Source organism: Leucoraja erinacea, chromosome 16, assembly GCF_028641065.1.
Source record: "Leucoraja erinacea ecotype New England chromosome 16, Leri_hhj_1, whole genome shotgun sequence".
In the NCBI taxonomy this organism is placed as follows: domain Eukaryota; kingdom Metazoa; phylum Chordata; class Chondrichthyes; order Rajiformes; family Rajidae; genus Leucoraja; species Leucoraja erinaceus.
Window position 1 is genome coordinate 25,374,888 of NC_073392.1, and position 13,056 is coordinate 25,387,943.

The following is a 13,056-nucleotide window of genomic DNA, read 5'->3' on the forward strand; positions in this document are numbered from 1 at the left end:
AGGCCTCCACGCTGGTTTTTGAGGGACTCCCATCTATATTACTAAAAGTCTGTTCTTGACCGGTTTTGGCCATCTGTGCTGCTATTTCCGAGAGAACGCCACCACCTACGGCCGTCATTTTTGGCCACCTCGCTCAGAGCCCCCCTCCGCCGTATGTGTGCTGAGGATTTTTCCCGTCGATGAAAAATGACAGAGATATTAATAATTTTACAAAATTCCCCATTCTCTCTGCTGCCCCTGCTGGCGGCAGGAGGGAGGGACTATAAAACCAGGAAGTGGTGTGCCTCAATCAGTGTCTGCAAGCTGGAGGAAGGCAGAGGGTCACATTTCTCTGAGCTGTGAATAACACTGAACGCATGTCTATTCAAATGTAAGTGTCCTTAGTGGTTCTAAAATGTTTGCAAAAAGTGTTTATTGGTTCTAAAATGTTTGCATAAAGTGTCCCTTTTGGTTCTACAATGCTTGCAGAATGTGTATTTTTTGGTTCTAAAATGTTTTTTAGGTTTCCCCCCCCCCTTTCCTTTTCTCCCCCCCCCTCCTCTCCTCCCCTCCTCCTCTCCTCCCCCCCCCCCCCATTCCTCCCCTTAACCCCCCCCCCCCACCCCTACCCTCCACCCTCCCTCCCCCTCCCCCCCTCCCCCACCACCCTCTCTCTCCTCCTCCCCCCCTCTCCCCTCCCCCACCCTCCCCTCCACACCCCTACCCCTCCCTCACCCCTACCTCCCCCTCCCGCTCTCCCCACCTCCCCCCCTCTCAGCATCCCCTCACTCTCACTCCCCCCTCACTCTCACTGTCTCCTCCCCTCCTCTCCACCTTTCCCCCTCACCCACCCCCCCCCCCCCCTCTCCCCTTGCCCCCCTCACCTGCCCCTTCTCTCTCTGCCCTCACTCTCACCCCTGCACCCCCCCCTACCCTGACTGCAAGTTCCATCTCACCCCTACGTCTGCCCCTTCTCCCGGCTGCACCCCCCCTCCACATTAACCCCCTCTTCAGCATCAACCCTCACTCTGGACCCACAATACCTCTACTCTGATCCTCTCCGTCCTTCCCACCATTTCCCCCCTCACCCACCCTCCCTCCTCTCCACCCCCCTCTCCTGCTCTTTTCCCCTGCTGTGTCTCTGTCTCTGCCCCTTCTCTCTCCCCTCACTCTCAAGCGCCCTGCGGAGGGCGCTCAGCATCCCCCCCCCCCTCTAGGTGTGACTGCTACCATCCGGGGGGCTATGCGTCAGTAGAATAGCTTCTTTCCGGCGGTGTTATGTGGTAAAAGGAGCAAATGAACCCCCCCTGGACACTTATTATTATTTTTTTTTTTTTAATATAATATCAAGGGGGGTAATTAGCGTGAGTGCGGGGGGGGGGGTTAGTTAGTCTGTGTGACGCTGCATGCCACCTCCCCCCAACAACCGCACGTTGGGGGAACAGACCCAACGGGTCTGCACTTGGTCTAGTAGGAATTGTAAATGTACTGACCAAAATTTAAGATGGTCAAGTAGTCTTAAAAGTTATTATGTTTCAAGGACAGTGCTGTGCTGGACACTGCACATTTGTTTTGATGGATTGATTGATTGAAAGATACATGGAATCAGGCCTTTTGGCCCACAGAGTCCACGCCCACCATCGATCACCTGTTCATACTAGTTCCATGTTATTCCACTTTCTCATCCACTCCCTACACACAAGAATGATTTACAGAGGCCAGTTAACCTGCAAACTCACTTGTCTTTGCGATGGGGAGGAATTCAGAGCATCCAGAGGAAACCCACATGGTCACAAGGAGAACGTGGAAACATAACACAGAGACATCATAGAGGCAATGGACAGGTAACGTTTCAGGACTGAAGGATCCCGGCCCAAAACACCACGTCCATTCCTGCCACAGATGCTGCCAGACCTGCTGAGTTCCACCAGCACTTTGTGTTTTGTTTAATATTGACGGCCAAATGAAGTTAACAGAAAGAACATCTTTGGAGCCATGGGGTTGGAATTATTCAAATTAGGATTTTAAGGGACATTAAAAAAAGATAACTTTCATCATGTTATAAACATGTAAAGTTAGCCAACAGGAAAACACCACCGATCCATAAATTATCCCATGATACACACAGGTCACCTCACTTTCTACCATTAATTACATGTCCTCTTTTCTAGTGAAGACATTTCAGGGAAGAGCATGGAGAAACAGACCGATTGTGGATTGAGGCAGAGAAATTTGCCAACCTGGAAGATCTGTGTAAGTGGCCCGGAGGAGCCTGTGCCTGAGATGGTAGCCTGTTGTCCTGGTTTAGCTTGCAGCGTGAGCATTTTGCCCAGGTTGGAAATCTATGAGAGAACAGAAGTGTACTATTAAAGCCTTGGGAGAAGCATTACAATACTTTCACTAATCAAGAGAAAACAAACACAGTTACTTACCTCTCTGAATCATCAAACTTTGTTATATCTGTTCTTAATTAAGAATGCAAACAGTTCTTCTACCCTTAACCTTCCTTTGATGGGCTGGGTAAATTGTTAAGACTTGTATTTAACATTAACCTTTTGCATTCACTTCACATTGCCCCAAAGTGCTTCATAGAAGCGTACCACACAGGTATAGGCCCTTCGGCCCACAACGTGCGTACTGATATTTACACAAAATCAAATAATTTTTCATTGTAGTCACTACCGTTAGTGGAAAACAAAGCAGCCAATTTGCTGATTGTTCGTTTCCACGTTAGGCAGCTTTATCATCAAATGACCCATAGAGGGAGCAGCAAAGAACTAAAATGCAACATCAATGTTATCCCTATAGCATATTAGAGTCATAGTCATATAACACGGAAACAGGCCCTTCAGCCCAACTCGTCCATGCCGATCAAGATGCCTCATCTAAGCCAATCTTATTTTCCCGTGTTTGGCCCATATCCCTGTAAACCTTTCCGATCCATGTACCTGCCTTAAAAATTATGTTAGTTTAGTTATTATTCAGAATTCAAACAGTAAGATGAATGCTGATTCATTAAAGCTGCAAATGTGGCAAGATTTTCTTAATGCTCCAAACTGCTACATGCCTTCCCAACCATCCAATGTAGCTACGTTTAGTATTTTACATAGACTTCAAAGTTTACTGGCTAAATAAAGATGTGGTTCAACACTAGCAACTTTCTTTCATTCAACAATATTGAATGCCTGGGCAAGATGCCAGAGCTTTACTGGCAAATAGAGCCTGGGCAGGAAATCAACAGCAGGAAATCAGAGGAAAGTGACAGGAAGCAAAAACTACACCAATCAGAAAATGCAAGATTATGTGTTTGCAAGGGTGATTTAAATTTAGGATATAAGACAGTGTTAAGGGGAGTCTCAATGATCCGCAACAACATTGATACAAGCATGACATTGATTTTTTAAAAAGGCCCAAAATGCCGGAGTAACTCAGCGGGTCAGGTAGCATCATGGCTAGGTGACATTTTGGGTTGGGATTCTTTTTCAAACTGATTGTAGTGTGGGGGGAGCTAGAAGAGAGGCAGGACAAAGCCTAGCAAGTGATAGTTGGGTGAAGGTTAGGGGGGGGTTGATTAGCAGAAAGAGTCAAACAGCACCTTCGGCACAACTTGTCCATGCTGACCAAGATATCCCACCAACTCCAATCCCACCTGCCCACGTTTGGCCCATATCACACTAAACCTCTCCTATCCAGCTACCTGTCCAAAAGGGCGGACAAAGACTAGAGATGAAAAGGAGACAAAAAAAGTGTAAGAGAGGAGAGCAGGGTAGGGGAGATATATATATATATTTTAAACGGTTTTTGAAAACTTTAATCAGCCACAACAAGGAGTCACAATCTGAAACTAAAAATGCAAGCTTACTTGATCTTTATTCTGATAATCGGTCAGTAATTGTAAGCTCATCCAGTTTAGTTCAGTTATAGCCTAGAAACAGGCTATTCAGCCCACCGAGTCCGCACATTAGTTCTATGTAATTCCAGTTTCGCATCCAATACACTAGGGTTAACTTACAGAAGCCAATTAATCTGCAAACCTGTATGTCTTTGGAATGTGGGAGGAAACTGGAACACCCTGAGAAAAACCCAAGCCATCACAGGGAGAACGTGCAAACTCCGCACAGACAGCACCCGTAATCGGGATTAAACCAGGGCCTCTGGTGCCGTGAAGCAGCGGCTCTACTGCTGCACCATAGTGCCGCTCACAAGAGCTGCTATCCTTACCAGTGTGCTTCCTCCTGCCATGGAGATGGGGCTCTTCACCAGCGTGATGGTTTTAGTGACACCTCCCACCATAGTGGTCACCACCTGTGCTTGCTGGGTCACAGTGACTGTTCCTGACTTGTGCACTGTAATAATGGGTCTAGCCGGAGCCATGGTGGTGGCAACGTGCGTTGGAGTCACTAACTGAGCAGCTGCAGTCTTCAACATTGAGGTTGCCGGTGCGTTGACCTGCAAAGCAAATAGATTCATATCAGCACAAGCGAAAGGCCTTCCAGGAAACAAAGATAAATCGCTTCTTTGGACATTTGTGCAACGATGCTCAAAGGAATGTAGAGCCTTTAATATTTTTAGGTTGCAGTATTAAAAATAAACTGATGGCTTGTCACAATGGTTGCCTTGTCTATCTAATTAGACCTGTGAGTCTGAAACATCACCCATCCTTTTTTGCCAGAGATGCTGACCGACATGCTGAGTTACTCCAGCACTGTGCCTATCTTTCATATAAAGTAGCACCTGCAGTTTCCTGTTTCTACACCTAGTCTATGTTTAGTTTCGGCAATGTAAAGATAATCATATAGCTTTATGTTTGCACTATAATGTTTGGAATGAAGCGGTATGGAAGACTCCATACTTTAAAGATCATTGATACAGTGCTCAGCCATGCTCTAAATACAGTCCCTAATCTTCACCCAAAAACTGGAGGTATAAAATCTCATACTAACAAACAGTCTTATAAATTATTTTTCCAGATTTCTTACGACAATTAGACTGAAGCCCCGACCCGAAAAATCACCTATCCATTTCCTCCAGAGAGGCTGCCTGACCTGCTGAGTTGCTCCAGCACTTAAGGCAGCACAAAGGCGCAGTGGTAGAGTTACTGCCTCAGTGCCAAACACCCAGGTTCCATCCTGTTCTTGGGTGCTGTCATTGTGGAGTTTGCATGTTCTCCCTGTGACCGCATGGGTTTGGTTTCTTCCCATACCAAAAAGGGAGTGGATGCAAAAGTGGGGTAACATAGAACTACTGTGAATGGTTGATCGATGGTCGGCGTGGGTTCATGAGGGCTTGTTTCCATGCCATATCTCTAAACTAAAACAGATGATGGAATCTTCAGCAAAACACAAAGTGCTGGAAGAACTCAGTGGGTCAGGCAACATCTGTGGAGGGAATAAGCAGACAGCAATTTGGGCCTGTTTCCATGTTGGACCTTTAAATCAATCATTATTTCACTTTTTTGTAAACCTGTATCTGCAGTTTCTTGCGTCTTAGTGGATTTCCAATTAGTGGATGCTCAAATCCATAGTATCTACCCAGGAACTCTACAGCTGTGCTGCTCTTGAAGATACTTACTGGTGGTTTTGCTATATCACAATAGTTCCTAAGACTTCTCATTTAAAACTATAACATTTGTACCATTTCTTTGTAGCAACAACTTACCATGACTGATGGTGTTGCTACTCTTACAGCATTTGACAAAGTATTGGCTCCAGGGGTGACTGCCACAGTTTTGACCATGGTTGTGCCAGGGTGAATTCCAATGGAGGTGACCGCTGTGCTTGAAGGAATCTTCTGAGTGGCAGCGGCTGCAGCAGCCAGAGCTGCCATCCCACTCATCTGTGGGCTGGAGGTAAGCGGCTGGAAGAATGGAAAGAAAGGTCACCAGAGAGCAAGAAGAGTCGTCAAGAGTCAAGCGTCAAGATTTGGCATATATCCCAAAACAGAACAATAAAATCCTTACTTGCAGCTGCACAACAGATATGTAAATATATTACTCTGTTCAGTGTATATTAAAATAACAGACAAATAAATAGACACTAGTACTGCAGTCAAAAATAATGTCCCCAAGTCTATATAGTTTGGAACCTATTTGGAGGTTGTACTCCAATGCATTACTAATCTTTTCCTTCATTCACAACTAATTTCAAGCGCCTACTCATAAATGGAGAAAGGAAACTCATGGTTCTAGTTAGACGCAACTGAGAAGACAACACAAAGTACACCACTATTAAACATGAATGCATTAGTAGCAATTCTAGCTTCCCATTAATTCCTAGTCTCTTAAACAATGCAGCTCTGCAAACAAGAACACAGTCAGAGCTGTGTGGAGAGAAAGAGATCATTTAACCTCTGTGAAGTGTGGATGTAGGTTGTAAAAGTTAAGTGTATCATAGATTTATGCCCTATTTTGCAGGTGACCTAGGTTAGATTTATTGTTACATGTACCAAGGTACAGTGAAAAACTTTGTTTTGCATGCTTTCCAATCAAATCAGATAATACTATACATAAAGTCAAACTCTAGTACACCATGTTGAGTGAAGGGAAAGATACAGAGTGCAGAATATAGTTCTCAGAATTATAGCGCATAACTTCCAAAGACAATGCCTGTATGCGGCATGCACTTAGTTAAAAACCTGGATAGAGTGGATGTGGAGAGGATATTTTCACTAATTGGACAGCCCAGAACTAGGGGGCACAGCCTCAGAATAAAAGGACATACCTTTAGAATGGAGGAATTTATTTGGCCAGAGGGTGATGAATCTGTGGAATTCATTGCCACAGATGGCGGTGGGAGGCCGTCATGGGGTATTTTTATGGCGGAGACTGACAGACATTTGATTGGTAAGGGTGTCAGTGGTTATGGAGAGGAGACAGTAGAATGGGGTTGAGAGGGAAACATAGATCAGCCATGAACTGCGGGGTAGCCTTGATGGGCCGAATGACCTAATTCTGCTCCTATGACATGAACTTACTTCTGAACTTAGAGTTGCAACAATTACCTAGATGAGTGACACGGGTATTTGGGCTCAATCATGAACCCTCCACCAGAGAACAATAGTCTTGCAACAATTGCTTCCCTTGTTCACATGCAGAGTTGCTGCCTAGATAAATTACTAGAGTGTGCATAGTCCCAACAAATTATCTTTAAAATTCTTGCGTCACCTCTTTTTTTTCTACAGCTCTAGACTTACTTTTAAAAATAGATCGAGTTCCAATGAAAGGTCATCGATCTGAAACAACAGGTCTTGCCAAAGCTGGTGAGCATTTCAGCATTCACTTCTCTTCCCCAGTAACATTCACAGGATAGTAATTGCAAGGAGGGAATGCTGCTCAATGCTTTCCTTATCCTGAACACAGACGCACTGCAGGGTAACAGCTAACCGGGTGGACAGAGTGGATGAAATGAGGGAACACACCAACCACAAAAGCCATTGTAGTGCCCGTTAGAAAACATTTTTCTGGTGTGCTGCACATATTACCGTTGATGCAGCTCGTTTTTTTTAACAGTAAACGTGACAGTTAAAACATTTGTCTCAACTCACTAGCTCTGCTTATGCTATGGCAGCTGTACTGCATTTCCTAAAACATTTCATTATGTTGCATCCGTAGTTACCCAGCGCGAGAAGTCTGACAAAAGTTGAGACAATTAATTTTAAGCCACAGGATGCAGAGTGTTCTGTGGAGACCACAAAAGAACAAACTTACCGTCCCCGCTGTGGTCTGTGCTGGCCTCACCATACGGATGCCCGGTGGAAGGGTCGCCACAGTGATGGGGGCTTTACCCTGAGGTGCAACCTGCCCGTTGTACAGTGACGAGGGGTGCGGTAGAAGCTGCTGGTCCCACCACCGTCTGGCCGGCTGCTGCCCTGATCGTTGCCGTGCCTGTATTAGGAAGAGCTTAATTAAACTTTACTCTAAAGAAGCCAATGAACTAAAGGATAGAAAAAAAGACGCAGGATGCTGGAGTAACTCAGTGTGTCAGGCAGCATTTCTGGAGAACATGGATAAGTGACACTTCATGTTGGGATACTTCATCAGACTGACAGTGTTCAATCATTTTTCAGACTGAAGAAGGGTCTCCACCCTAAACGTCACCTATCCATGTTCTCCAGAGATGCTGCTTGACCTGAGTTACTCCATCACTTTGTGTTTTGCGTTACATAAGGTTTGCCTGATTAATTGCTTGCTGCAGCTGCATATTCACTTTCAGTAACTGTTGTGCAAAGACACCCACGTTCCTTTGAAAAATATCAACATACAAATCACCAAGTGATGTTTCCTCCTTTTTCCTTCAATTCCTGTATACACTGGAATTTAGAAGGATGAGAGGAAATCTTATTGAAACATATAAGATTTTTAAGGGATTGGACATGCTAGAGGCAGGAAGCTTGTTCTCAATGTTGGGGGAGTCCAGAACCAAGGGCCACAGTTTAAGAATAAGGGGTAAGCCATTTAGAACGGAGATGAGGAAAAGGTTTTTCACCCAGAGAGTTTTTAATCTATGGAATTCTTTGCCTCAGAAGGCAATGGAGGCCGATTCTCTGGATGCTTTCAAGAGGGAGTTAGATAGAGCAATTCTGTGCTAATAAATATGTGTTAAGGTAGAGAAGAAAGCACCTGTTAATCGTGTTACTATACACACAGAGGCGGGGCAGAGGGGTGGTGCGTTACCTGGAGTGCGTGGAGAGACCATGGTGGCTGGGATTCTGAGCACAGCTGGAGATGTGGCGGCAGGGGTGAGGGGTGCAGCCTGCGTCCCTGGCGTGGCAGCAGTCCGCGTCACAAAGCGGATTCCCAATTGCGCAGGCGAAGGCGAGGCTGGTGCTGCGGTGGCGGGAGCGGGACTGCTGGGCGCCCGAATGCCTGACACGGCAGAGTTGGTCAGAGGGGTCATGGCGGCGGTGGCTACTGGTACATCGTACTTCTGAAGCTGAAGCAAGTAGCTGTCGGCAGTCGACACGGATCCCCAGCTGACCTCCAGGGAGTTGGTGCTTGCTCGAATCAGTTGGACCTTGCCAGGAGCCGGAGGCTTTTCTATTTGAAAGCAAAGGAAGAAAACAATTTTCATTACGAAAGGTTGGAATGGAAAGTGCAAGTGGAGGGGGGGGGGGGGGGGGGGGGGGGGGGGGGGGGGGGGGGGGGGGGGGGGGGGGTGGGAAGAATTATATTGTGACGAGTATTCTACTTGGCAACACACCACTTCCCCAACTTGAGCAATCGTAGAAAAAAAATGCCTCACACTGCCAGGGACCCATGTTGGCCTCAGGTGCTTTTACTTTTAGAGATACAACACAGAAACAAGCCCTTCGGCCCACCGAGTCCACGGTGACCAGCGATCACCCCATATACTAACACTATCCTACACACAGGAAACAATTTACAATTTTACCGAAGCCAATCAACTTACAAACCTGTACATCTTTATAGAGTGTGCAAAGAAACCGGAGAACACGGAGAAAACCCACAAGGTCACAGGGAGAATTCCACTGTGCTGCCTGTGTAGAGTTTGCACGCTTTTCCCGTTACAGAGTGGGTTTCCTACCACATCTCAAAGATGTACGAGTTTTGTAGATTAATTGGCCTTTGTAAATTGCCCAGAGTGTGTAGGGCGATCATTTCGACCAATCTTTCTGGTTAGATTGCCATTTTCTCTCATTTTCTTCCATCTCCCCTCCCCTCCCCACGACTGTGCCCTTTAATGATGATCCCAAAGCTTCAGTATAGGGCTACATGCAGGCTAAACAGCACGCATTACAGAGTTCTCACGACCAGAATGAATCTGGATAATTGTGGTAGATAATCATTCAGTTACAGGGGGAAGTGGCTTCAACAATATTCTTGATAAAGCAAATGTGGAGAGGATGTTTCCACTAGTGGGAAAGCCTAGGATCGGAGGGCACAGCCTCAGAATAAAAGGACGTAACTTTAGAAAAGAGATGAGGAGGAATTTCTTTAGCAAGAGGGCAGTGAATCTGTGGAATTAATTGCTGCAGACAACAGTGGAGGCCAAGTCATTGGGTGTTTTTAAAGTGATGATTGACAGTTTCCAGATTAGTAACGGTGTCAAAGGTTACGGGGAGAAGGCAGGAGAATGGGATTGAGAGGGAAAGATTGATCAGCCATGATTGAACGGCGGAGTAGACTCAATGGGCCAAATGGCCTAGTTCAGCTCCTATGATCTATGAACTTCTGTGCCTTTGATGATGATCCCAAAGCTTCAGTACAAGGCTACATACAGGCTAAACAGCACGCATTAGAGAGTTCTCGAGACCAACAAATCAGAATGAATCTTGCTATTATCTGGATAATAGTAATAGTAGTACCATATATTGTAATATTAGTACCATTCCGTTGTCTCTGTACTGTACACTGACAACGGCAATTAAAGTTGAATCTGAATCTGAATCGATAATTATGCAGCTACAGGGGAAGGGGGCCCAACAATATCCCTGACCAATAATAACTTTATTTTACCCACGTTCTCAGAATTATTGTAATGTTGAATGTTTCTATGAATTCTCAATCGTAACCATAAGCCTTACCTCAATTACCAACAGAGTAACCATTAAAAGCCTAGGGAGTGATTTATATGGTACTACTTAGTACTATTAATCTTGTAAACAAAAGTACTTTGAATTTTTCAGTGGTTTTCAAAATTTAGGGCATCCTGCAATTTATTTTGAAGTACAGTCAATTGTAATGAAGGATAAGCAGTCAGGACAGTGTGCATTGTAGAATTCCACAATCAATAAGACAATAATAACAGTTTCAGTACGTCCTCTAATTGTAAAAGCTGGTTCCTTCAAAATACTTTCCTTTTTTCAAAACAAGATTAATGAACAGGTGGAAGAGACCACCGTATAGTTCTTGTGGAGACCACGTCTTTAACCATATAACCATATAATATAACCATATAACAATTACAGCAGAAACAGGCCATCTCGACCCTTCTAGTCCGTGACCCTCCATTCCCTTCCCGTCCATATAACTATCCAATTTAAATGAGATTTAATGAGATTGCTCCATTATTTTATGTGGCACTGCAATCAATTAAACAGGACATAACAATCTGGCAACTCAAAATTAGGCGTCCACATCGTACAGCACAGGAATAGGCCCTTCAGCCCACAATGTGCGTGCCTAACATGAAGGCAAGTCAAACTAATCTCCTCTGCCTGCATGTTGTCCGTATCCCTCCATATCCATGCGCACAGTGAATCATCATTAGTGGAGAAATGTACTACCTCAAATTATAACCTCATTGTCCAGAGTATTCCTTACCCCACTGGTACTGTGAAGACAGGGGATTAACCATGGGTTCAATTAGTGCACAGGGGAATGAATGCAGCATCAGGCATACCTAAAAACTGAGGCAAACCACTCCAGTATTGGGTGAGTCAAGGAACATAGAGCACAACTTCAAAATAAAAGGCGTACCTTTAGAATGTAGATGAGGAGGAATTTCTTTAGCCAGAGGGTGGTGAATCTGTGGAATTAATTGCCACAGAAGGCGGTGGAGGCCAAATCATTGAGTATTTTTAAAGCGGAGAATGATAGGTTTTTGATTAGCAAGGGTATCAAGATTACAGGGAAAAGGCAGGAGAATGGGGTTTGCGAAGGGAAAATAGATAAGCCATGATCGAATGGCGGAACAGATTCAATCGGCCGTATGGCCTAATTCTGCGCCTATGTCTTATGAAAAGTGAAAGTTGGTGGGCATGTGAGAGAGATTATTATCTTCTAGGAGAACGATGGGAGACTGAACTGATGGAACTGCTTTATTGGGAGAGAATGTACTTGATGGGTTGAATGGTCTCCTTTTTGCCATAACAAATACTTTTGCCCTAGGATTCCTAGCATCCTAGAAGCCAGTCTTCAGCCAATTTCCATCCCACGGGTGCCCATATATCTGCAGCCTCTTGTGTCTCCCTCATAGGCTGTTACCTGTTTCAAGATACCACAAGTCTTTACAACAGACTTGATTGTTCCAAGCTTTGCGGTAACCATCTCGACCACTCCACACATAGAGACGTGTGCTTATGGAGACTGAGCAGTGACCAGCTCTTGCACGAGGGATGCTGTCCTCAAACGATTCAGTCGAGATCTGAGTCCAAATCATTGTTTCTAGTATGAAAAAGAATGAAGAAATTAATATGTTTGATAGAAAGACACAACAGAGACACAGGCCCACCAAGTTCATGCCGACAATTAATCACCCGTTCACACTAGTTCTATGTTATCCCACTTTTGCCTCCACTCCCTACACACGGAGGGCAATTTACAAAGGGCCAATTAACCTGCACGTCTTTGGGATGTGGGAGGAAACCAGAGCACCTGGAGGAAACCCACATGGTCAGAGAGAACGTGCAAACTCCACAGAGACAGTACCCAAGGTCAGGATCGAACCTGGGTCTCTGGCGCTGTGAGGTAGCAGCTCGACCAACTGGGCCACTGTGACAATCCTGGTGCATAAAACATAACTTGACAACAAGAAATAGTCATTCGTGTTCACAAATGCTACGTTGGCCGGATATTTATCACCAAAGGGAATTGGGAACCATCCACAATACAGGAGGGTGATAACTTCAATACTGCTTTCCCCACCTTCAAAAACATCTGACCATTTTATAGTCATGAAAAATTAGAGCAAAACAAAAGTGCTGCAGAGAAATACAGCAGGTCAGGCGGCATCCATGAAGAGAAACGGATAAGTCGACATTCTGGACATAGAAATCTAGACAGAGAAAATATGTGCAGGAGTAGGCCATCTGGCTCTTCGAGCCAGCACCTCTATTCAATATGACCATGGCTGATCATCCTAAATCAGTACCCAGCTCCGGCTTTTTCCCCATACCCCTTGATTCCCTTAGCCCTAAGAGCCAGATCTAACTCTCTCTTGAAAACTGTGGACGTGAAACAGTGTCTGTTCATTCCCTCCACACATGTTGCCTGACCCGCTGAGTTCCTCCAGTAGCTCTAATTTTCTGCTCCAGATTGCAGTATCTGCGGTGTAGTGCCTTCATGGAAAATTACAGATGTGCATGGTAAATCGGTAATCTAATTTTTCGGTTCAGATA

At 45.1% G+C, this 13,056-nt stretch overlaps 1 protein-coding gene across 1 annotated transcript in view; it reads right to left on the reverse strand.

Annotated features, from left to right (window-relative positions):
• Window positions 1-13,056, reverse strand: part of LOC129704671 (host cell factor 1-like) — a 67,667-nt gene that overhangs the window by 37,615 nt on the left and 16,996 nt on the right. The window contains 7 exon segments of the mRNA XM_055647956.1: window positions 2,220-2,321; window positions 4,201-4,428; window positions 5,638-5,835; window positions 7,685-7,771; window positions 7,773-7,837; window positions 8,651-9,013; window positions 11,924-12,103. Coding sequence (XP_055503931.1) covers window positions 2,220-2,321; window positions 4,201-4,428; window positions 5,638-5,835; window positions 7,685-7,771; window positions 7,773-7,837; window positions 8,651-9,013; window positions 11,924-12,103 — 1,223 coding nt within the window.